This window comes from Cervus canadensis, chromosome 9 (assembly GCF_019320065.1).
Source record: "Cervus canadensis isolate Bull #8, Minnesota chromosome 9, ASM1932006v1, whole genome shotgun sequence".
Taxonomy (NCBI): Eukaryota; Metazoa; Chordata; class Mammalia; order Artiodactyla; family Cervidae; genus Cervus; species Cervus canadensis.
In genome coordinates, this window is record NC_057394.1 from 9,332,977 (window position 1) to 9,359,087 (window position 26,111).

At 42.1% G+C, this 26,111-nt stretch overlaps 1 protein-coding gene across 4 annotated transcripts in view; it reads left to right on the forward strand.

Moving 5' to 3' along the window:
• Positions 1 to 26,111, forward strand: part of NALCN (sodium leak channel, non-selective) — a 294,668-nt gene that overhangs the window by 249,164 nt on the left and 19,393 nt on the right. For 3 of the 4 annotated variants that reach the window (XM_043477974.1, XM_043477975.1, XM_043477977.1), the window contains 12 exons: positions 183 to 303; positions 389 to 520; positions 1,615 to 1,782; positions 3,518 to 3,622; positions 7,449 to 7,555; positions 16,628 to 16,748; positions 16,837 to 16,935; positions 21,006 to 21,099; positions 21,616 to 21,722; positions 21,927 to 22,001; positions 22,955 to 23,074; positions 25,553 to 25,621. In XM_043477974.1, the coding sequence (XP_043333909.1) occupies positions 183 to 303; positions 389 to 520; positions 1,615 to 1,782; positions 3,518 to 3,622; positions 7,449 to 7,555; positions 16,628 to 16,748; positions 16,837 to 16,935; positions 21,006 to 21,099; positions 21,616 to 21,722; positions 21,927 to 22,001; positions 22,955 to 23,074; positions 25,553 to 25,621 (1,318 nt within the window). The remainder of the gene's footprint in view (positions 1 to 182; positions 304 to 388; positions 521 to 1,614; positions 1,783 to 3,517; positions 3,623 to 7,448; positions 7,556 to 16,627; positions 16,749 to 16,836; positions 16,936 to 21,005; positions 21,100 to 21,615; positions 21,723 to 21,926; positions 22,002 to 22,954; positions 23,075 to 25,552; positions 25,622 to 26,111) is intronic. The other variant, XM_043477976.1, reaches the window with a different exon arrangement.

Consider the following 26,111-nt stretch of genomic DNA (forward strand, 5'->3'; position numbering starts at 1 on the left):
CACAAACTGCATAAACGTTTAAAATTGTATTTTCTTTCTGTATCATGATATGAAATAGACAATTGGGGATTCATTTTAAAAATGCCAGTCAACGTTTGTAGACTCACAAAAGCATCATCTCTGACTTCTAGCAACTTTTCCCAGAGGATTTGCGTTTCTCACTTTTGTTTGGTCTTCGGCAGTGACTTGCTGGGCTTGGTGACTTATCTGGACTGGGTCATGATCATTGTAACCATCTGCTCCTGCATCTCCATGATGTTCGAATCCCCCTTTCGAAGAGTGATGCACACACCTACTTTGCAGGTATCTCACCTCTCGGCTCAGCAGAGAAACGCTGACCTGCAATTTTTGCATTCATGGTGACCAGACTGCCTTCTGCCCATTTCAGATTGCCGAGTATGTGTTTGTGATATTCATGAGCATTGAGCTTAATCTGAAGATTATGGCAGATGGCCTATTTTTCACTCCGACCGCTGTCATCAGGGACTTTGGTGGAGTAATGGACATATTTATATATCTTGTAAGTCTTCAGTTAGTTCCTAAATACAAAATGGAATGATTTTGTCAAATCACCTGCATTTCTTGGTACAAGAGTGAGATACGTGAGTCAGAGGTTCAGCTGCTGTAACTGATTTCTTAAGTAGACTCATAGTCTACTATAGGCATACATGTAAAATCTAAATAAAAAGCATTAAAAAATATTCATGGATATGGTTCAGATACATCAACTACATTCATGTATGCATAAGACATGCATTAATGACGTCTAAGATATCAAAGCTAGTTTGCACGCCACAATTCTTATGGCACCTATGCATAAAAAAAAAATCTACATCATATGAGTTGCTTATCACTGAAAACAAATAGAGTATGGTTGGACAACTCTTCCAACACCAGGAATAAAATAAAATACCAGGCCAGAGAGGGTGACCTTTCAACTGTCTGTTTAAACTAAATGGTGGGGGACGGGGGCAGTGGTGGGAAATTCCCTGGCAGTCCCGTTGCCTAAGACTCAGCACTTCCACTGCAGGGGGCATGGGTTCAAACCCTGGTCAGGGAACTAAGATCCCACACTGCCATGCAGTGCAGCCACCTCCCAAAAAAACTAAATGGGAAAACCATAGTAGAGGACTCAAAGAAATTTCCATCTTTCTGTTTGTCTGAGAAGGCATGAAATCAATGTCTTTTCCAACACAGCAAACAAAATTATGACTGTTAGCATGTAGCATGTTTAGATCATTAACAAAATAGCAAGTATTCAGTCAAGTGTGAGGTTTAGTATCCTTGACCAAAGGAATTTCTACCCTGCTAACATCTATAGAGCCTCCAGTGTATATGTTAAAAGAAGGGGCAGGATGTACCTGTGTCCCCACACTCATGGTGTGGGCACCCCTATTTCATTCCTGCAAACATCTGATGATTTCTTTGGGGGCTCACAGGTCTGAATCGAGTCCATAGAGCCGAGTTACATGTCTTAATACATCCAGTGAATGCTTGTCCTACATGACACATGAAATCTCTGCTAAAGGAAACTTGTGCCCAGTTAGCTCACAGTAAATGCAGATAGTAGAGGATAAATTGCATAAATTCTGGAGGTTATTTTTTTCCCTCCAGGTGAGCTTGATATTTCTTTGCTGGATGCCCCAAAACGTGCCTGCAGAGTCTGGAGCTCAGCTCTTACTGGTTCTCCGCTGCCTGCGACCACTGCGCATATTCAAGCTGGTGCCTCAGATGAGGAAGGTTGTTCGAGAACTTTTCAGCGGCTTTAAGGAGATTTTTCTGGTATGTTGCAGTCACACTTTGCTTCTGGCCACATAGTCTAGCTCTTACTATAGCAAATGAAGGGATAAAGTGAGTCTTGCTCATCAAGGTTAAGTCTACCATTTTGTTTACTGCCAGAAGATTATAAAGGTACTAGAAAAACACAACATATATTCAAAGACTTTACACCTGGATGCTTCTGGCTTATTAGTGTATTTAATTCAGCGAACATTTATAGTAAGTTAAAGGGAAGCCCTCTGGAAAGTACAATGGAAGGAGAATCCAAAGAGCTAGTGCTGTTGACATTTCCATTCCTACCTCTTGACCCTAAATTCTACTCTGAGTTTTAGTTGCTAAATCTGGAAATTAAGAAGAAAATTCAACACCATCAACTTCACAAATGATAATAGGAGTTCATAGGTCTGAGCTCATAATCTCATTTTCTGTGTCCCCAAACTCATATAGCACAAAATTTCACCTTGATCTTTGGAGTGTTAACATAAAACAACTCTTCAAAACTGTAACATGCAGGTGAGCCTAACTTTAAGTAACCTCAATATACAGTAATGAATACTTAGAAATATGATTGAGGAGAAAGTATAATTCTTAATTGAGCAAATAATTGATTTAGGATCTATTAAGAGTAGAACTGCAAATAAAACAATGAGGAAGAGACTCTTTGCTCACAGTCTGTCAAAGAAGACTCTTTGCCTTACAGGTGAGGGACACAGGATTCTTTTCATTAATGTTGAGTTCTGCATGTGCATGGAAAACATGAATTGATTTACGTAAGCTTGTTTTGTATCTTGCTTGCTAGAAGCACACCTATAGTGAGAGAACAGCTGTAGTTGGGGTTGATTCTAAGGTATTTTAAAGACAGGCTATTAATGTTGCTACAGGCACATATTAACAGATGCTAATATTTTTTCAAAAGCTGTGTTTAAAATTCAATTTTGTTTTGTTTTTTGCGCTACAACCATAACACAGTGGCTTTTCCCACAACTGGAACTGAGGGAAAACAGAATAGCACAGTGAATTTTCCTGACAACAAATGTGCATGCATCTTTCAATCCTGATAGAATTTAGAAAATGGTCTGAGTCTTGATCCAGAGAATGGCTCTGTGTAATTTCAGTACATTTAAGAGATATGTTTAGATGATTCAGCCAGCACAGATGAGTGGTGTGTTCAGTATGTTTGCCTCTTCTCTCTGCTGAGACCAAAACAGTCATCCAGCAGAGGGCGCGGCAGCCACCCACCAGATTTGCTGTTCACGACTGCGTGATCTCACAGCCTCTGTATGTGGGACCTTCACACGCCCTCAGCTCTGAAGCCCCCAAGAAAGCAAAGCCACAGTCCCTCTTACTGCTAGCAGACATATGAATCCATTTTGAGGAAATGGGGGAAACAGAATTATTTCACCGTTTTTCCTTTGTTCCATTCAATAAAATAAAGCAACGTGTTGATTTTAAAATCAGAAAGGTCCAACTCATATCAAAAATACCTTAGCCTGTGTTCTTATGTGAAAGTCATGTGTTTTTACCCTAAAAATGCCAAACCTGTTGTTAATTTCCTCCTTTTAACGTTACAGTCAGGTTAATTGAATGACCTCTGGGGGAGATATTAAAAGATAACATCCAAAGACTGAATATTGCCCCATGTTTTCTGAAAAGTCCTGTTCGTATCACTGCTCAAACCAAACCTACTGTTTTATAAACATTTTACGAAGAGATTTGCTATCTCACCCATTTCTTCCAGGTCTCCATTCTCTTGCTGACCTTAATGCTCGTTTTTGCAAGTTTTGGAGTTCAGCTTTTTGCTGGTAAACTGGCCAAATGCAATGATCCCAACATTATTAGAAGGGTAAGATGTCCTTTCTGTCTTTGGGGATGAAAATCCGGGACGTTTACCATCCCTGGGTAACCATGTGCAGAGGCTGCCTTGAGAAGAGAACTCTAATGATACTCTTCCCGTGGACTGCCTTTGCAGCGGTGTCTCTTCCGGAAGGTGAAGGTTTATAAGATGAAAATGCATCTCAGATGCGTCCTGCTCAATCCGACTCTCAATCCTACTCTCCCCACCTATTCCAGAGTCCAGCCACTGCTGACATCTTTGGTGTAGTCACCCCAGATTCCATGTGAAAACTTTCCCTTTAGTTCTTCCCTAACTTAACCCTGCCTCTGCAGGGACCTGACATTCATATTAGCAAACAGCACCCCCCCCCCCCCGATATAAAAGGCAAAGTTTGACTTCCAGGCCCCCTCTTATGACTTATCCATTCCACATTCCTCCATTAGGAAGTCAGGACCCCACATTATCTCTTTGCTTCCCACAGTCTCCCCCATGAAGACAACTAAGACCCAAGCTTGAATGCTCTTGATTCTACACTTTTATTTTTTGGCCATGCCACAAGGCTTGTGGAGTCTTAGTTCACCCACCAGGGATTGAACCCGAGCCCCCAGCAGTGGAAGCACTGAGTCTTAACCGCTGGACTGCCAGGGAATTCCATCTACTCTTCTCTTTCTCTTTCCTTGGCCGATGTTCTGAGAGGAAGGTGGAACAGCCCCCGTATGTCAGTAGCTGAACATAATGAAATGAATGTGTTGCATGTTGAATAATTCAGACAGCTGCCCTCCAGATGACGATGTGAGGTCTCACATTTCTTCTGTTCTGTGTCCGCACCCTTTGCCATCTTCAAAGACTTCTCTGTGTAGCTGGCAGTTAGGAACAGAAAACCATCTCTCGGAGGACAATGGGCTGAGCCTGGGAGTAGCACCTCTGACTTCCCTGCTCCTCATGTCCCACTGGAAAAGGTGTAGCCTCCCTGGGCTGAAGGAAATCTATGGTGTGTAGTTGAATGGCGTATTCTGTAGACAAGGGGGTAGAGTTTGGTTAATAATTAGCCAATCTCTGCTGCACGACCCTCTGTCCCATTCTCTTAGAATCCTGCCAGCTATTACAAGTAGGTTAATGGAGTGAACCCACTTCTGCTGATGTATAAGCTAGCAAGAGTATTTCCTCTTCCATCCAGGTAAAACAACACCTAAAGTCCATTAAAATGAATGTTCCCTAAAGTGCTATCAGAGCTGACTGTACTACTTACTTCCATATTTCCAGCAAGTATGGCTATGTAATATAGATTTTATATTATTGTGACCATTGTTACATTTTGAGCCTTCTGATTGTAAAACTTACTAGCTTTTAGCCACGAAATTAAAAGACGCTTGCTCCTTGGAAGAAAAGCTATGAAAAACCCAAACAGCATCTTAAAAAGCAGAGACATCACTTTCCGACAAAGGTCCATATGGTCAAAGCTATGGTTTTCCAGTAGTCATGTACACATGTGAGAGCTGGACAATAAAGAAAGCCGAGTGCCGAAGAATTGATGCCTTCGAACTGTGGTGTTGGAGAAGACTCTTGAGAGTCCCTTGAACTGCAAGGACATCAAGTCAGTCCATCCTAAAGGAAATCAGTCCTCAAAATTCATTGGAAGGACTGATGCTGAAGCTAAAGCTACAGTACATTGGCCACCTGATTCGAAGAGATGACTTATTGAAAAAGACCCTGATGCTAGGAAGGATTGAGGGCAGGAGGAGAAGGGGGCGACAGAGGATGAGATGGTTAGATGGCATCATCGACTCAATGGACATGAGTTTCAGCAAGCTCTGGGAGACAGTGTAGGACAGGGAAGCCTGGCTTGATGCAGTCCATGGGGTTGCAAAGAGTCAGACACAACTTAGCAACTAAACAACAATCATAAAGCTTAATAGCTCTCAAATCATTGTAAGATACAGTTAACACCTTTGTCCAGATATGTTACCAGTCATGTTAACAATGAGATTTTCAGGAAGAGGCATAGCAGAAGAGACAGGCTGAGGTCAGGCAGACCTTATGTTGTTTCACGAAGTTGCTGCTTCCTTTAAATCCACTCCCCGGAGGTTCTGGGAACTTTGATAAACATGAGAAGACATGCAACAAACATGGTATAAAGGTCATGGTGTACCCGAAAGCTAAACTAAGACAGTAATAATGAGCTGATGCATTAGTCCATGAGCTCATGTAAGGAAAACAGTGTTATTTTAGGTCCACCCTGAATAGAGGCCAGAAAGATAATAACTACATTTCAAGATGAAGCCTGTAGAAATCTTGGATGACTCAGTAGAGTAATAATGGCCTAAGAGCCTTGTGATTTTACACTATCTACTTATCACCAGCCCAAAGGGTGGTGACTTGTACAGGGGTCAGGGACACACAGTGGACGAACAGACACACAGATACCACAAAGCATGTATCCTTCTCCCCAGGACAATGAGGCCTCTGTGGAAAGCTCAGAAAGAAAGTCTAAGAAAACGTAGCCTTTACAAAGGCCTTGGAGAGCAAGCAGAACAATTGAAAAGAAATTGGTGTGGTGAGACATGATCCAGGTCTTTACAGCAGAACAAGTTCTTTCCTAGTCCTCACATAAGACGCCAGGGTCAAGTCAGCCATGTGGTTGAAGGGAATATCCAAGTTCTGCTTTGGATCTTCCTTTCACTTTTATGAAAGAAGAGACGAACTCAAGGAAAAGAGGAAACTACATACCCCCAACATTGGGATCATACAACTCACGTGTAAAGATCATGAAGCTTGTGTTATTGATGTCGTGTTGCCAGTTGGAATCATATAGCATGTGTCGTTTGATGGCTGGTTTCTTTCACTGACCATCATATCTTCAGGGTTCACCCATAGTGTAGCATCTCTCAGTACTGCATCATTTTTATGGCTGAGTTATATTCCATTTTGTGGATATACCACATTTGTTTATGTATTTGTTCAGTGATGGACATGTGAATTGTTTCCACCATTGGGCAGCTATAAATAATGCTATTTATGATGATAATGATATAAACATTCATGTACAAATTTGCATGTGGATGTATGTTTCATTTCTCTTGGGTAGATATCTAGAAGAGTTTCTGGTTCCTACTGTAGCTCCTGGTTTAATCATTTAAGGACCTGCCACGCTGTTTTCCAAAGTGGCTGCACCAGTTCTCATCCCCACCAGCAGTGTTTGAGAATTCTAGTATAAGGATTAGGATTTCTGCACATCCTCACCAAAGCTTGTCGTTGTTTAACTTCCTGATTACAGCCTTCTTTGTGAGTGGGAAATGGTTTTCCATGTGGTTTTGATTTGAATTTCCCTCATAACTAATGGGGGCTTCCCTCATAGCTCAGGTGGTAAAGAATCCACCTACAATGCAGGAGACCCTGGTTCAATCCCTGGGTTGGGAACATCCCCTGGAGAAGGGAAAGTCTACCCACTCCAGTATTCTGGCCTGGAGAATTCCATGGACTGGATAGTACATGGGGTCGCAAAGAGTCAGACACGACTGAGTGACTTTCACTTTCATGACTAATGCTGCAGAGCATCTTTTCATGTGCTCATTGGCTATTTGTATCTCTCCTTGGAAGAATGTCAGTTCACGTATGAATGCTGGCCACTTACTAAACAGTCTCAGCATCGACTTTCACCTGCTTATCTCTGAAGTCTTTATCACTACTAGCTGAGTCGCTGTGCACATCTGTGTCGTTAGATAAAAGACCTCTGTTGTTCTGCATAAAAAGTGTTGCTGATCTTTTATCTTTTCTGAATTCGTTTTCTGACCAGATTCCCCTCTTTGTCCTTTTATTTTTTTTCCCCCTGTTTTAGGAAGATTGTAATGGAATCTTTAGAATTAATGTGAGTGTGTCCAAGAACTTAAATTTAAAATTAAGACCTGGAGAGAAAAAACCTGGATTTTGGGTGCCCCGTGTTTGGTAAGCATATCAGAAAAATATCCTGAAAAATGCTATATTTGTCAGCATCCGGATTTCCAGCCCGCCCCCCAGTTTTACTGAGAAATAATTGCCATATGTCACTATATAAGCTTAAGGCATACAGTATGATGGTTTGATTTACAGGTATTGTAAAATGATTACCACAATAGGTTTAATTAACATCGATCATCTCATATGGGCTTCCCTTGTGGCTCAGCTGGTAAAGAATCCACCTGCAATGAGGGAGACCTGGGTTTGATGCCTGGGTTGGGAAGACCCCCTGGAGAAGGGAAAGGCTACCCACTCCAGTATTCTGGCCTGGAGAGTTCCATGGACTGTATAGTCTATGGAGTCACAAAGAGTCAGACACGACTGAGCAACTTTCACTTTCACTTTCACTTTACTTTTCATCTCATATAGACCCATTAGAAAGAAAAAAAAAATTCTCTTTGTGACGAGAAATCAGGATCTAGTCTCTTGAGCTTTCCTGTGTATCATACAGCAGTATTAACTATAGTCCTAATGTTGTACATTACATCCCTAGTATTTATTCACCTTAAAACTGGAAGTTTGTACCTCTGCCCACCTTCCTCCACTCCCTGCCCCGCCCAGCCATCCCTGCCTCTGGTAGTCATGAGTCTGATCTCTTTTTTCTATGACTTTCGTCATGGTTTTATTTTGCTTTGCTTTTTTGGAGTCCATATATAAGTAATAGTATGCAGTATTTGTATTTCTCTGTCTGATACATTCACTTAGCATAATGCCTTGTTGGTCCATCCATGTTATGTAAAGGTATCTATGGAGAAGACTCTTGAGAGTCCCTTGGACTGCAAGGAGATCCAGCCAGTCCATCCTAAAGGAGATCAGTCCTGTGTGTTCGTTGGAAGGACTGATGCTGAAGCTGAAACTCCAGTACTTTGGCCACCTCATGCGAAGAGTTGGCTCATTGGAAAAGACCCTGATGCTGGGAGGGATTGAGGGCAGGAGGAGAAGGGGACGACAGAGGATGAGATGGTTGGATGGCATCACCGACACAATGTACATGGGTTTGGGTGGACTCCGGGAGTTGGTGATGGACAGGGAGGCCTGGGTGCTGCGATTCATGGGGTCACAAAGAGTCGGACACAACTGAGTGACTGAACTGAACTGAACTGATAGTATAAGGTTTTAAAGCAGCATAATATGACATGAAACTATCTGCTAGAGTTACTTAAAAGTAATGCAAGGCAAAGCCCTGGATTACAGTAGGATGCAAAACTAGAATAAAATAAATAAGGGAATGAGTAATACACTAATCCCAGGTTGCTTCATGAAACTAATGAAATATCACTGCAGTATCTAATACCTTAAAGCATGTATCTGAATTCACATGGCTTTAAAAATTAGTGAGGCTTGTAAAAAAGAAGGAAATAATGCCATTGGCAGCAACGTGGATGAACCTAGAGGTTATCGTACTAAGCAAAATAAGTCAGACAGAGAAAGACAAATAACATGTGATATCACTTAACTGTAGAATCTAAATGAATAATACAAATGAACTTATTTACAAACTAGGAATAAGCTCACAGGCACAGAAAACCAGCTTATGGTTACCAAAGGGGAAAAGGGAGGAAGGGATAAATTAGAAGTTTGGAATTAACAGAAACACGCTACTATATATAAAATAGATAAATAGCAAGGACCTGCTGTAGAGCACTGGGAACTATATTCAATATCTTATAATAGCTATAATAGAAAAAAATCTGAAAAAATATATATATTCTATATAGAGAGATTTATATATAGCATATATTATAGAGTGAATTATATATAGAATATATTATAGAGCAAATTACATAGAGAATATATAGAATATATTACAGGTAGAATTATATAAAGAATATATATGAAATGTTATATATAAAATTATATATAAAATATAGAGAATATATATGCTATATATATATATATATATGAATCACTTTGCTTTACACCTGAAACTCACACAATGCTATAAATCAACTTCACTTCAATAAAAATTAATAAATTAAAATTTTAAAAATTAGTGAGGCTTCAAAGAATAAAGATTTTCTATCAAACTTGTTCAGATATTGATTTTTAATTAAACCAATTTTTAAATGTTTAATAATTTTAATCAAATCAAAACTAAGGTCATCCTGATTTCATGTCTTTAAGGAAGATGTGATGTTCTCATAACAGTTGTGGAGAAGCCTGAATCATATAGCGAGTTCAATTTTAAAACCCATTTACTTTGAAGGGTTTTGTTATTGAAACCCTGGAAGGGAATAATCAGTAACACGATTGTATCTCTCTAAAAATAAATTTTTTTTTTTTTTAAATAAGTTTTCAGAGCATCTACATCAAAGCCAGAGGGACCTGGTCCCTTCGTTCTCATCCATTTTCCTAACGACTGTGAATGGAATCTCTCAATCTGCTTCACTGATGCACTGAGGGCTCTGTCAACCTCGTTTGTCCTTTTAAATCCTTATCTGTTTTCTCTTTATTTCATTTTTACCTCTTAGAATAATGAGTGAACCACAGCAACTGCTCTGCTTTTGTCCAATTGATGTTCTCTACTAAATGTCAAAACTCTTTAAAAGGAGTAGCGTTTCACACAGTTGTTCCCTTAGGACTCATCACTACCTGCTTTGGCATTCCTATAACATGAAATTCACTTTCATAAACAACTCAATACAATTTATATTGGGTTTTTCTAATACCAAAGAACTATGGTAAAAGAGATTGATTTTAGATATAAGGCTTGAGCTTTGGTAGAGAAGTATATAGCACATGGGAATATCTTTATCCCAGTGTTAACTAGAAAAGCCGTCTAATTTACATTACCATAAAAAATTAAAGAAGCACAAAATGTTTACTTTGTTGTGAGATTAAAACTCATTATTATACCTTAAATAATTTATTTATATCAGGACATCAGTTTTTTTTTTTTCCTGCTGTTTTGGAATTTTGGCTAAAGTCTCAAGGCTGAGGTCACTAGAAGATAAAGTATTCTAACATTTTTAAAAAGACCAACTAGCTCAATCCCAGGAGACCTTACTAAAACATTATCCACGTCCATCACCCAGCTTCTGTAAAAGAAAACACTGCACGCAAAGATGGTGTCGTGGTAGTGAATGAAGTCAACAGCAGAGAGTACCGTGGCCTCCACTCCCATCACCGTGGGGAAAGCTGGAGGGTGCTCCCCGCCCAGGTCGAGTGAGCACCCCTGGGAGGACCAGCTGCTATCAGAGATTGGCACGGCAAGAAGAGAGGCTCTTGTGGGCAAGCTGCTTCTCGCCAGCTGGCAGGACAGGGTAGTCTGGTATTTCTGGAGGGCCATGTCATCCCTGCCGAGGGCCACCTGGCCTGAGCCTTCTTGGTCACAATTGCTGAGGCCACACGCTGCAGCCAGGGAAGCCCGCGTGCCCTGGAGGCCCTGCTCCACTGCAAGGGCAGCCACTGCAGGGAGGAGCCCGGGCACCGCAACTGGAGAGGAACCCTGCTTGCCACAACAGGCGAAAAGCCTCCCAGCAAGGCAGACCTAGCCCAGCCCAAATAAAATCATCATCATAATAAATTCATTACATTAAAAAAAAAAGAATATATGAGATATTAGTAAAGGCAACAGATCAAGAGAGAATTACCCCTGAAAAGATAGTTTGGGGACTTCCCTGGTGGTCCAAGGGTTGGCTCTCTGCTTGCCAGTCCAGGGGGTGCAGACTCGATCCCTAATTGGGGAGCTAAAATCCCACCTGCCTCGGGGCCAAAAAAACCCAAAACTTAAAGCAGAAACAATAGGGTAACAAATTCAATAATGACTTTGAAAATGATGCACATCAAAAAGAAAAAGAAAAGATAGGTTGCTACTCATAGTACCTGGGTGGGGAGGGGGGGCGGTGCATACGACATCACAGGGGACCACGTGGGGAAGCACCAGGTGAATCAGCAGGCAGAGAGATGGGGAGAGCTGGGGCCGGGAGCCTTTATTGTGGCTTCCCTGGGAAGGGACATGTGAGGCCGGGCGAGCAGGCTGAGGGATGGATGGTTTGAATAGTCTCAGGGGTTCTGGGACGTGCATATATGCATGCTAAGTTGCTTCAGGTGTCTCTGACTCTTTGCCACTCCATGGAGTGTAGGCTCCTCTGTCCATGAGATTCTCCAGACAAGAATACTGGAGCGGGTTGCCATTTCCTCCTCCCAACCCAGAGGTCGAACCCGTCTCCTGAGTCTCCTGCATTGGCAGGCGGGTTCTTTACTACTAGTAACACCTGGGCCTGGGGCATAGATGCGTCCAGAGTGGTCTGGTCCCTAGCAGTGGGGTGATGAGGGCAGGCAGATGGTGGCCCCGAGTACAAAAGCTGGATACAGGAGGTGGTTGGGGTGTGGACTCTGGGGTGGTTGGTTTGTATTTGGGGGAAAAAAAAAAGCCTTGAGAAGGAATCTTCCTGAGTTTGGGGATGGTGATGAGGGAGACAGGCGGCCAGGAAGGGTGACTCAGATGTTTTATCCGGTCGTCCAGAGCAAAATGCGTCCAGCATCTGTACGTAGGACAGGTTTACGATTAAAACGTGGAATATTTCTTGGGAACACAAAAATGAGCTCCATGAAAGGACAGTGACTGCTGAGAAGAAAGGGCCCAGGTACAGAGGCCAGCAGAGTCAGATACACAAGACGGGACCCCATGTCTCCAAGTCCAGCTAATCCCACCCGTCTTGTGAGAACCAGGTGGTCACCATATGGGAGGAGTGGACCAGAGTGGCCGACCTTCTTTTTCTTTCCTCAGACTACGTGTCAGGCTTGAGCTGCTGAGATTAGGATCCTGGTCCAGGTTTGAATGGAGTAGGAATTTTAGACTGAGGCTCATCATATAATGAAAAGTGGCCAAAAATCTTTAGAATCTCCCCAAGTGGTAAAGAACCTGCCTGCCAATGCAGGAGTCGAGGATTTGATCCCTGGGTCAGGAAGACCTCCTGGAGTAGGAAATGGCAACCCACTCGAGTATTCTTCCCTGGAAAGTCCCATGGACAGAGGAGCCTGATGGGCTACAGTCCATGGGGTCGCAGAGTCAGACATGACTGAAGTGACTTAACAAGCATGCATGTAAGATGTCAGGAAAGGAATAGAATACACTGGAAGGTGGTGTTGGGAGGAGAGTAAGCCATTTCTGTTCGTACCCTGTGGTGTTCACCCTACTCCATAAAACCAGCTCTCTATGATTTTAAAATCAGCGAAATGAAATGTAATGTTTTATGCAAGTTACTATTAAGGACTTCAAGTTCAATGGCATTTTAAAAGCATAAACAGAGAGACATCTCTTGAACATTATCACAATAGTTATTTCCCATTTGTTCAGAATATAATAACTTGGGTGAGGTTTAGCGAAATATAAATCTTTCATCAAATAAATGTCAACTTGTAATCGTTAAAGTTTTCACATATTAATAATCTCGTCAAGAGCTAGCAGCTGAAATTTTTGTAATTTTATACTGGCTAATTTATGATTAAGAAAATAACTTATATCTCAGAATTGGCCTAGAGGAATGTTTTGATAATTATAATTAGGATATAAATATGCAGTAGCTAATTCAGGAGTCAGTCTGGTTTCTGCATTCTGTCTTCAGATGAATACATTCATCTTCTTCTGAATCACTTAGACTTGATGAGATAAAAATTACCTTGGTAAAAAGGATTAACATATATATTATAAATATTGTATATTTTGTTTTAAGCAGAGATCTGGGATTTAGGAAAATAAAATCCATGAAAGAGAAGTCAACAAATTGCTCAGTTTTGCAACAAATGTATTTACTGTTTACTCTTCTCCAGGTATTATGCTATCACTGGGAACAAGCTATGATCTCTGACCCTTAAAACCTTGAAGTCTAGTGGAGAACAGGAAATAAAATAGTTTAATACAATATGGTGAGGTTTTAATGCTGCATAAAGAAGCCCATAAATTCACCTGAAGTTCACCAGAAGTTTACCTCTAGGCAATTTCAGATCACACAGCGATATATTCTAGGAGAAAGAGATCAGATGTCTGTGGAGTCTAAGCCTCCCACAATTTGGGTATGCTCTCTAAGAAAAAGAGTGTAAAACGGCTTTGTTAAATTTAACAGAAAGGTTTGAGTATGCAAACTCACTGCCCCGGCCTTTCGTGAATCTTAGAAAGGGCCTGGGCCAAGGAGGGGCCTCGAGGCTTAAGTTTTTGTTTGTTTTTTTCATTGCTTATTTGGTTCTTTTTGGCTGAGCTGGGTTTTCCTTGCGGCGGGCGCTGTCTCGAGTTGCGCTGCCTGGACTTCTCTCGCTGCGGAGCAGGGGCTCGAGGCACGCGGTTTCCGGAGCTGTGGCGCAGGGTCTCAGCTACACCGCGGCGTGTGGGGTCTTCCCGGATCAGAGATCGAACCGTGTCCCCCGCACTGGCAGGCGGATTCTTAACCACGGCACCGCCAGGGAGGTCCTGAGGCTTAAGTTTTCAGTTTCTTTAGCTGATTATCAGGCTAGAGATGATAAAAGGCTGGTGTATCAGTGTTTGATCCTAGGGTAAGGAGAGGCGAATGGTGCGGTGGCGCTGGCAGGAGGAGCACCTAACCGGACTGTGACTGGACCAAGGAAAGGACCGAAAAGAGAAGACAGTCAGTTCACTCCTGAAGGGTGGAAAGGAATTAGGCCCGTGGAAGGGGAGGAGCCACGGGCAGGTGGGAGGGAGGGAGGAGGCAGAGGTTAGATGGCTGCTGGCTGAGTGAATTCAAAGGGCTATCACCAAAGAGCAAGGCAAAAATAGAAGCCTGCATTCTACGAAGTGCAAGTTTCGGATGTCTTTAGAGTAAAAGGTAGAAATGTGTCAGACACCAGGTACCATTCTGAATGGTACCATTCGCTGCATCTTCACATCCCAGGGCAGAGGCTAAATTCTTCTCCTCCAAGGCATCTCCATCTTCCCAGGAGAGAACAACTCTCCTTATCATGACCTGAGATCCTTGGAGCATTTGTCTCCAGGGGGTACAAAACTGACCAGACTGTGAGTCAGAACTGTTCTTCATTTCCTGAATTGGATGGACAAAGATTTGCTGTTGTTCAGTCGCTAAATTGTGTCTGATTCCTTGTAACCCCGGGGACTGTAGCACGCCAGGCTTCCCTGTCCTTCACTATCTCCTGGAGTTTGCTCAAACTCATGTCTGTTAAGTCCATGATGCCATCCAACCATCTCATCCTCTATTGACCTCTTCTCCTCTTGCCCTCAATCTTTCCCAGCATCAGGGGATTATAATCTTTCAGAAATTAACCAGGAAAGAAAATAAAAGGACCACAGGAAAACTGACAATAATGGATTGTGCTTGGGATTTGTTGAAGCCCTCTGTTGCTGAGGTCTCAAACTTTCCAATTTTAGTATCAGGAACACAGCATAAACAGATAGCTTATATGATTGAAACTGAGACTTTTAAAATGTTATTTAGTCTTCCAGTGATTTAAATCTATGATCTTCCACTTTATTTTTCTTGTTTTAGCCTAAAAGTGTATTTTAACATATTCTAACTTCTAAAAGGTTTAAAATATAAAAGTAGCTTCAGTTGCTGCAAATTCAGCTTAGAAAGCACTTCTTACATAAAGAAAATGGACGGGTAAGAAAGTTTGACATCAGATCTGAGAGCTGACTCACTTTGTTGTTGTTGTTGTTTTTTCAAATCCTTATTCAAGAAAACTCTGGCATCTGTAGAATCCTTACAGCTCCTGTCTGCTATAAAATATATTAAATTTAATTGAAACCCCCAAAAGGAAAGAGTGTTGGAAAAATCCAAGAGAGTATGCCTGTATTTTCAGAATCCCAAAATGTGTATTTCTGAGTGGGGTGTTTTTCTTTTTACTACATAGAAAAAAAGCTGATATACCAATCAGCTCGAAACCTTTAAAAACATGTCAGTCTCAGTTTTGTGTTTTCTTTTTAGATTCCCACATATTTAGCATTAAAAAAAATAAACTTATAAAAGTATATCTCATGATTGTCTCTGGTAGAAAAATACTAAACCAGTTTCCCCCAAGAGTGTTGGCCTCCTATGAAGGTTAACTTTTGATAAATGTGCTAGCAAAAAAGAAAAATTATCAAAATATAGTCTAGCTAGGCTTCAGTAGGTCTACTCAATTCAGTCATCCTGAGCTCAATTCATCAAATCCAGGAAATGTGATGGTAGTCAGGATTTTCCAGCGTGTAGTTGTCTAAATATTTTAATGATTTAAAGTAACCTCAGAAAAGGGGAAAAAACACTACAATTTTCTTCTGTTAATAAAACTGTTGGCTAAGACCTGTAATGAATAGGGGGAGGGAGCTGCAGTGTAGTAGAGAGATTAGTGAGAAAAGTGTAAACGTGTCAGAAAAACAGAAAATGAGACATTGACCAGAACCACTACCCTCCCCACACACACACACCCAGAATAGAGGGGCCAAATAGTTTTAGAAATCAGACGTTAACTGCGGGTGTAAACAACACTGGGGTCTATAAGTAGTGTCCATTGAGTCCCTCGCAGTTAATGAGAGATAAAGTCCACAGGCTCCATATCACCCCCAGGACCCCTGAAGCATCACTAGGTCACAGCTTGCTGCTCCGGTGATGACACAGAATAAAATCAAGTGGCCAAATTCAACTCGTTTTACACTTTCTGTACTAACAGCAGCATTTGTAATCTATGCCTTTAGAAAGGTTTTCTAATGTAAAACTATTCCAAAATTCACATCCAGACTCCAGCGCCCCTTTGTAAGGCTTTCCTGCACAAGTTCAAACCTGCAAGTCCCCGGTATAACCAGGACCAGCCCGAAACCCTGCAGACCCTCTGTAGCTAGTAGTCACATAGTGTTTTGTCCTTTTGGGTTGAGAACACCTCCCCATTACCTAATAATTAAGTACATAATAAATTCTAACATGCTGATGCAGTTATGAGTTAGTAAATGAACATCACCTAGCCTCCCTTCCAAGTGCCAGGTACACTTTGCACCCAATAGTGGAGAGAGTTATAGATACTGCCTCAGGGTGCTTCTCAGCAGAATATCACGGGAACATTCCTCTTTCTGACCCACAGGGCAAATCCTCGGAACTTTAACTTTGACAACGTGGGCAATGCGATGCTGGCATTGTTTGAAGTTCTGTCCTTGAAAGGCTGGGTGGAAGTGAGGGACGTTATTATTCATCGTGTGGGGCCGGTAAGCACGCACTGGAATCCTTTGAACTCGACCACAGCTGCTTTCATTGGCTTTGATGGATAACCGTATTTTTTTGTCATTTATACAGATGCATGGAATCTATATTCATGTTTTTGTATTCCTGGGTTGCATGATTGGACTGACCCTTTTTGTCGGAGTGGTTATTGCTAATTTCAATGAAAACAAGGTAAGAATTCTTGGTTTGAATTCCGTAGGGTTTACTTTTTCCTAGCAGCTCACTTTGAGTCCTGTTTTTCATACCCTGCATGAAGTCGCATTAAACTGTGATGTGACTGGTGTAAATAATCTCCATAACTATTTTACAAGCTACCTCATTGCTGCTTTTCAGGCAGTTATTTAAGAGCAAGATTCTCTTGCTAAATCTTCTCTTTTGGTTAGGGTGTCATTAATTTGCCTAGGACTGAAAAAGCTCATCTCCTATTGTCCAAATTGAAAGGCTGTGAGAAAAGTTATTAAAATACAATAGCTGAAACGAGGCACTGATTGCAGGTAATATTACTTTCACAAAATGTAAATTGGATGCTTCTTGGTGACTCAGTAGGTGAACTCAGAGTTTTGATGGGTGTGGGTGGGGACTTGCAGTAGAAGTTTCGAAATCCTAATTCCTAGGATAAAAGGAAGATTTGTCTGATTTCACATAAAACTTTGCATCCTTTATGAGTTTGGGATGCCTGCTGAGTTCCTAGCAGCTCTAATGAGGAGTACAAGAGCTCACAAAGGGAAGACAGCAAGTGTAGTTTCCTGGCAAAAAGAGTTTGGGAGAAACATTGCGTGTCATTCTTCTGGACGTCGCTGCGACGCCCTCTGTTCGATTAGGGTGGATCTTCCTTTCATGCACTGAGGTTTTCCATGGGCATGTCTCATAACTAAAATGCAGACTACAGGGGTGAAATCATCGTGCAGGGGTTTGGAAGGAGTAGACGATGGGGCCAGGATTCAGCAGTGGGGCCCATTACATGTCAGCCCATTACCTGTGGTTCAAGGGTGTGAAAATGTCCCGTTGCTGTGCATTGAATTAAAGCTAGACTCACCTGCCTCACACCAGGCCGTTCCTCATCACTCAGAGCCAGGACCAGTTTGCACGCCTTCACATCAGGGCACTTTGGTTTGCATTGCTGCACGTGGGACTGTCTCATTCACGTCCTCCCAGGCTCTCCACGTGTGTGGTATCAGCGACTCAGCCAATTGCCACCTTTGATGTGTGCCTAATGAGGATGTCATTTCATTCCGCCTTTCAAAGGGTACCACTTGAAAATCTCCTCTCTGGCCTCCAATGATACTCCAGCTCATGGAAACATGGAATTTAGAGAAAGAGAGAAAATAGAGATCATCCGGCCCAGCCCCCTGTTTTACGTTCCCACATTCATAAATGAGTTTCTTTCAGCCCTACCGTGTGTTCCATTTAATATCACATGCAAAGAGGATGATGGATCTTTTTAGATGCCTTTGAGCCATGCCAGGGAGCAGACCCTGAGAATTCCAAAACCCAGGCTGAAGTTAATGAGTCAGTTGACAGAGATTAGGGACTGCTTGCCCAGAACACCTTCCCAGGCCCTCTGAGCAGATCTGATTGCAGTCAAATTTGGTCCAATTCAGCGACTTAAATGAAGCAACATAAAATGTCCAGTAAGTGAAGGCAGGTGCATAATTAATTGCAACCCTTGAACTTAGAGGAATGCTGAAGTAAGCAGAATAACCAGAGGTCTTGGTTGTATTGATGTTCAGAAGGAAGAAAGAAAGAAACCTCTTGACCTGAGAGAACAGAGAGTGGATGTCAGCTCAGACGGGCTCTTTAGGAAAAAGGGAAAATGGAAGAAACTGTATAACAGACATTAAAAACATGATCAATTCATTAGAGATGTAAATTTCTCAATTATGTGAACCTTTTAGGAAATAGTTTTTTGTGATAGAAAATCTCAAAGCATTTAGATAAATTGTTTGTAAAAATAACATAAAAACTCACAAGGTATATGTAAATCAATAATTAGATGGAAATGTATAGCTTATGTGTACATGTTAGAGAAATATCAAATATTAATGTGCCAAATATACAGATCAATAAATTATAACCAGAGTAACAAAGTGAGATAGAAGAAAATGAGAGGAAGAAAATAACAGAAATAAGAACAGAAATTAATGGTATTGAAACCAAAGTAACTTATAGAAAAGCCTAAGAATGGTAAAAGCTGGTTTGTTACAATAATTAGATTGATCAGCCTTGTGCAGAGGTAAGCATGAACAAAAATGTGGAAAAGCAAGCTATGGTAAGTAAAATAGTGTTGTCACTGTTACAGGGATAGAAAGTTAGGCTTACAGAATTGAACACAGAGCCCTAGCAGAGACCCATGTGTGTATGAAACAGAAGTAGCACAAGTCGGCAGTGAAGATAAGACTACCCATAGTGATGCTGGGGTGATTGTCTAGATCTCAGAAACTGAGATTTTTACCTTACAGCATACTCAAGAATAAATTCCAGATCAATGAAAGACCCAACTATGAGAAGCAAAATTTAAACATTTTTAAACCATGGAGAATCTGCTTTTGACCCTGGCATAGTTATAGAGTTCTTGACATTAACCACGAAGTGAAATCCATATAGAAAAATAATTTACAAGTCAGATTATATTAAAAGGAAAAGTTTCTGAATGATAAAAGACCTATTAAGCAAAATTTTAAAAAATAAAGCTGAGAAAATATTTATAATTCACATACCTGACAAAAGATTAATATCCAAGATATACTAAGAATTTCTACAAAGCATCAGAGGTAAATATCCAAATACAAAAATGAGCAAAGAATATGAACAGGCAATTCTCAAAGGAACACATGGAAATCACCATTTATACATATTAAAATGTTTCATTTCATTAATATTAAAGCTATATCAGATACATTTCACACTCATCAAATTTCCAAATTAAAATATCTGATAAAGTCAAGTATGGGCCAGAATATAAGGAAATGGGAACACCTGTGGGTTGAAACCAATGTTGTTGATTATTGCTCTTTTGGAAATCCTTGGTAAATGTGGAAATACATAAACTTCTAGACCCCAGCAGTTCCTCTCTTAGAGATTTAGCACAGAACAAGACGTTTACCATGAGACAGTACACATGTGTTCATGGCAGCATTCTTTATAGTCTGTAAACCTAAAATGATAACTTCTGACAGGTTTATACAGTGGGATACTGTGTGAGTGGTTGACAGACACTAATCAGATCTAGTATCTAGTTGTATGGAAAACATAATGTTCAATGAAGATAAAAACAAAACTGCATAAGTTACCACACGTAGAATACCATTTACATAATTTTTAAAATTCAAAACAAACACGTTTTTATATATTTATGCATACATAAGTGGCAAAAGTCTGCAAATGCAGTGAGGAGGGTACCCCTCAGGCACAGTTAGCTCCGTGTCAGGTAAGTCACACTGGGAGTGGGGAGGTGTTTTTCCCAGTTTCTTAAATTATGCATGAATGCTCAGTCGCTTCAGTCATGTCCAATTCTTTGCAACTCTATAGACTGCAGCCAGCCAGGCTCCTTTCTCCGTGGGATTCTCTAGGCAAGAATACTGGAGTGGGTTGCCATGCCCTCCTCCAGAGGTTCTTCAATTATACTTCTGTCTTTATAATATAATGCAATGAAATGTGACATAATAAATTCATGTGCATTGTTATAAAGTGCTCTATTACATAACAATACCCGATCTCATTAGTCGGTTGTCGCAGTGCTAATTTCTTAAAGATGCAAATTCTCTGACCTCAAACCACTGAAAAATAAAGTCTCACGATTGCATGTATCAGAATGATTTCTCAAAAGACACGATAACCTTAACCAGAAGCAGAAGCTTAGACAAGCTGTCATGTCGCTGCAGCATTTTCTCCGACGGAAGGGAAGGGAGCTAACCACTGTTAGAGTAAGTATCCCTTTTTGGAAATATAATCATGTCGAAAACCTTCTTTAGATTTTTCCCAAACCTGAGTCTCATACATGTTCAAAGATGCCAGCTGAAGGCTGCTGAATGTTCTCTCATCCCACAGCCGTTCCTTTCTGGAATTCCTCTCAAGAACACGTGTGAGAATTCTGACCATGTTTATCCAGCCACCGCGGTACTGGGAGAATGTCTTTGTCTTAAACCCACATCCGTCCTGTTAGTAGCAGCAGCCCATTTGCAGTGTCCTTGGCGTGGAGCGCATGACAAAGGGTCTCTCTCTGCTTTCCTTTGTTTATTAAGGGGACGGCTCTGCTGACTGTAGATCAGAGAAGATGGGAAGATTTGAAGAGTCGACTGAAGATCGCACAGCCTCTTCATCTGCCACCTCGCCCGGGTATCAAAGATGCTCTGATTTTATTCATGTTGGGCACTAGTGCTCACGATTCCCCAGGAGTCTAAGATTTCAATTAAAATAATAATCGCCAGGCCACTAGGCGGTTCTGCATAAGTTAACATAGAAACAGGCTCCAAACTACAGATCTCTCCGTAGGCTATTAAAATCAACCACCCAAAGGCCATGCTTCAGTGCTCTTAGGATAAGCCTTAATGAAAAAATGAATTTTTAAATAAAATATATTTGTGCTTGCCTTTTAAACACGTGAGTGAAATGTATTAAACTGACAGAAATTGAATGATGCGCTTCTCCTTCCAATACAGATGGCTTCATGCACCATCGTTTTAAATATTCAGACCCAGCCGTTCCTGCAAAACACTTTACAAGAGATTGACCTGTAGGAGGAAAAAAAAAAAATGTAATGGGTTTTAAGATGAGCATTAAAGAAAAATGAAAGGCAAGAATGTAAATGTGACCTATGTCTAAAAGGTCCTTGCCTAAACCTTTCTGTTTCAGATAATGATGGTTTTAGAGCTAAGATGTACGACATAACCCAGCATCCATTTTTTAAGAGGACAATCGCATTACTGGTCCTGGCTCAGTCGGTGTTGCTGTCCGTCAAGGTACTTTATTGCACCCTTAAAGACCCTGGGAGTGAAACTGTTTATTCATTGGTGGGTCCAAGAACACTTCAGGCAGCCATGCCCAGTTGCAGTCTGCGTTTATAAAAATTAAAGTTCGCAGTGGTGTTCAGACGGGAGGGGGGGTGGCGAGTGTTCCCGAGCTGATGGACGCGGACGCAGACCTGCATGCTGTTTCTGTTCCAGTGGGACGTCGAGGACCCCGTGACTGTCCCTCTGGCCACCATGTCGGTCGTCTTCACATTCATCTTCGTTCTGGAGGTACAGTCCTGGGTCAGCAGGAGCCGGGGCCCACAGCGCACCTTCTCAGCAATCTCATCCTTCAGGGGCCCTTCCTTTCTGCTCTGTGTTCCCTGGCTTTTGAAGTCCTTTTGGGGGAAGGGAATGGCATGCTCTCAGACGGTTTCCTTTTTAGGCTGTTTGAGCTTTGCTTGAACAAACACTTCACTTTACATTTCCATTTTTTCTAACGACAAGAATTGCTGACTGCTGTTGTTTGTTGTATCTGAATGTCAGCCTGTCTAGTTAGGTGCGTTCCAATACTTACAGTGAACGGCACAAACCACCATCATTCAGGGACTCAAATTGCAATGTGGTGGCAAACAGAGTTGGCCCAGGCAAGATTATTTGAATACATGGCCCATGTCACGTCAGTTTCCAGTGCAGTCCTCTTTGAAAAATGAGCAGATTTTTTTTTCACCCTGTACCGATTGATGTTTCCCAAAATCTATGGCCTTTTACTTGAGGAAGAAAAATGTCCTGCTATCAGAACTAGTCATAAAAGGAGAAAAGAGTGTGGAGAATATAGATTTGCATATATATGTGTGTATTTACATATATATTTGTTGTTGTTATTTAGTCACTAAGTCGTGTCCAACTCTTGCAACCCCATCCACTGTAGCCTGCCAGGCTCCTCTGTCCATGGAATTCCCCAGGCAAGAATACAGGAGTGGGTTGCCTCTTCCTTCTCTAGGGGATCTTCCCAACCCAGGGATGAAAGCTTGGCAGGTGGATACTTTACCACTGAGCCACCAGGGGAACCTGTTTATATATGTATAAACACACACACACACGTATATACATAGATGCATCAGTAATAAAGACTTCTCTTTGGTTTTTACATCCTTTAAAATGTAATGTGCTTCAAGTTAGTACATTTAAATAAGTGCTGCTGAACACAGCGTCAGCTCACCATCTTCATTCCTTTTCCCCAGGTCACGATGAAGATCATAGCAATGTCACCTGCTGGCTTCTGGCAGAGCAGAAGAAATCGGTACGATCTGCTGGTGACGTCACTGGGTGTTGTCTGGGTGGTCCTTCACTTTGCCCTCCTGGTAAGCACATCACTGAAGTTCATTTTAGTCAGTAATCTCAGTTCAGGTAATCCTGTTTCCAGCCCCATTTCTGTCCAGACCTTGCTTTAGGATGGGATTTCTGTGCTCAGAAAGATACCGAGTGTCCTCAAAACAGGTGTTACCTTCAGCATCAGGGGCTATGCCAGGCCCAGGTGGGCTCTGAGTCACCCAGACTCATTTCCTTACATGACAGATGGTTCAGAGCATTAAAGAGCTGCAAGTCACTATGCCAGGAATTGAGAAGAATGTCATGGGCAAGACAGAGACAGTACCACTGTCAAGAACCGCATAGCCTGGAACTTCAGACCTGTATTCATCAAATGTTACCGGCCAATGAGAATCACAGTTACAGTGAGGGCGATGGGGAGACCTGTGTCCCTGTGATGACACAGGGCAGTGCATTGGCTTCGTCAGAGAGATTCTAGAAGGCATGCCCCAGGGAGTGATGACTGGGTTCAGCCTGTAGGGTGAGGGCAGAACATTCCGGGCAGCTGCCCCTATGATGGGAGAGTTCACAGGGGTCCAAGGGGCCAGGGAACGTGGTACCAGATCTGGTTGGGTGAGAAGGCATCAGACTTGTCATATAGAGTGAAGTAAGTCAGAAAGAGAAAAGCAAACATTGGTTTAAAAAAAAAAATATATATATATATATATAAATATATAAAATCTAGAAAGATGGTACTGATGAACCTACTTTCAGGGCAGGAATAGAGATGCAGAGAACGGACTTAAGGACACAAGCTGGGAAAAGGAGGGGGGGCCGAACTGAGAGAGGAGCACTGACATATATCCACTCCCACGTGTAACACAGCTAGTGGGAAGCTACAACACGGGGCGCTCAGCCTGGTGCTCTGTGATGACCTAGAGGGATGGGATGCGGGAGGGGAGGGGTACTCAGGAGGGAAGGGATATATGTATCCGAATAGCTGATTAAGGTTATTGTATAGTAGAAGCTAACGCAACAGTGTCAAACAATTATACTCCAATAAATAAAGTTAGTTTAAAAAAAATAAAATGAAAAAAATGTGTCAGACCTCTCAGACCTCGTAGTTCAGGTGAAGGATTGGGCCGTCATCCTGGGAGCCTGGGGTGTCATCACTTCCAGAATGCAAAGAAAGAAGGTATCTACACTAGGCTTTGGGCTCACGCAGCAAGAAGGAGCAGCAAAGTCCATGCTTGTCTCTTTCTCCAGACAAATTGTAGCCAGAAGCTACATGTTCCAAGCAGGACGGTGAGTAAGCGTCCTAATTCCGGGTGTCCCCAGAGAGAATATGTCATACTTGCAAGACCGGCTCGGCCTTCTGCCTGACTGCTCCTGCCCTTCTCTGAGAACCTGTGGTCCTGAAAGAACATTCCTTCTCTGCTCTGTGGTGCAGTGGACTGTTGTGAAGGAAGGTGCAGTCCTTGTTCCCATCCAGAGATGCTCCTGCGCAGACTCATTCATTTCCTTGCTGTTGTTGTTCAGTCGCCAAGTCGTGTCCAACTCTGTGACCCCATGGACTGCGGCTCGCCAGGCTTCCCTGTCCCTCACCGTCTCCCAGAGTTTCTCGAAGTTCACATCCATTGAATCAGCGATCCATCCAACCGTCTCATCCTCTGTCGCCCTCTTCTCCTGCCTTCAGTCTTTCCCAGCATCAGGGTCTTTTCCAACGAGTTGACTGTTCCCATCAAGTGGCCAAAATATTGGAGCTTCAATTTCATTTCCTTGCCCCTCACCAAGGAACTTCCCTTGCCGGTGACCCACCTGTGATGGGCGTCATTTGACTAAGCAAGGTTCCCCGGGGAATAATCAAGCTTTGACATCAGCTTAACGCCACCACTGTCATTGCGGTTGCAGCCGGTGGGCTGTTTGTTCTCAGATGAAGCTCGCTTTGTCATGGAGCACACAGAGTCATCTCTTGCTGCCAATCACACACTTGAAGGAAGAGCTGGGTGTGTTTCTGAGAGGAAGGGGACTTCTCTGAAATCAGCTTAGACTAACGTGCATGCAGCCGGCTGGGCTCCAGAGGAGACCTTCGGAGAGAAGGAAGCTGGAGCTGACCCCACGGTCTCTTTCTGCACCAGCACCCTCTCCGGTTGGAAGAAGAAGCTGGGATCCCTTTATCTGCTGTCTCCCTCGACTTCTTCCTGTTGCATTGTTATTCCAGGGATTTCCTGCCCCTCCAAGGAGCTGGTCACTATTTTATCAATATGTAAAATAAGTTTTAAAATACAGAGTTCAGCTGAGCAACACGGAGACGAAAGTTCTGATTAAGGTTTGATTTTATAGCTAATACTTATTCATGAGTTTTGGCGGTGACCTTTTCAGCACCTTTTTAAGATAAATTTCTTAAGAGGAATTTTCACATTTTATTAAGCTCATTATTCAGTAGACTTCACAGAAGGCTGAAAATGAAAAATGGGACTGTAACAAGATCTTTTGTGCAAATTACGAGGGGCTCTCCTTTTAAATTGCAGAACGCATACACCTACATGATGGGAGCGTGCGTGATTGTCTTCCGGTTTTTCTCCATCTGCGGGAAGCATGTGAGTACCTTGTGAAGATGCTGTCAAAGGTCACATGTACACCGAAGGAAGGAGAATGACTTGCTGACTCTGGCTGCCCTTCTGGGTCTCCAGGGCTGCAGCTAACAATTCCCAGACACCATAAGTCAAAATGAGCAAATAATGAAATGAATCGGTTGCTTAGTTATCTTGTGATATGTTTCCTGACATTTGTGTTGTTTTATTTATTCTTCTCATTTGCTAAGTGAACTCAGTCATCATTTAAAGATAACATATCAAGCATGAAAGCAAAAACTAATGGTCTTTCTCAATGCTTCTTTATTTTTATCATTTTTATTTTTCATGAAGGTAAGTCATTTTGGAGGTCTTCCCAGGTGGGTCTGGTGGTAAAGAACACACCTGCCAATGCAGGAGACATGAGAGATGTGGGTTCAATCCCTCGGTCGGGAAGATCCCTGGGAGGAGGGTATGGCAGCCCACTCCAGTATTCTTGCCTGAAGAATCCCATGGA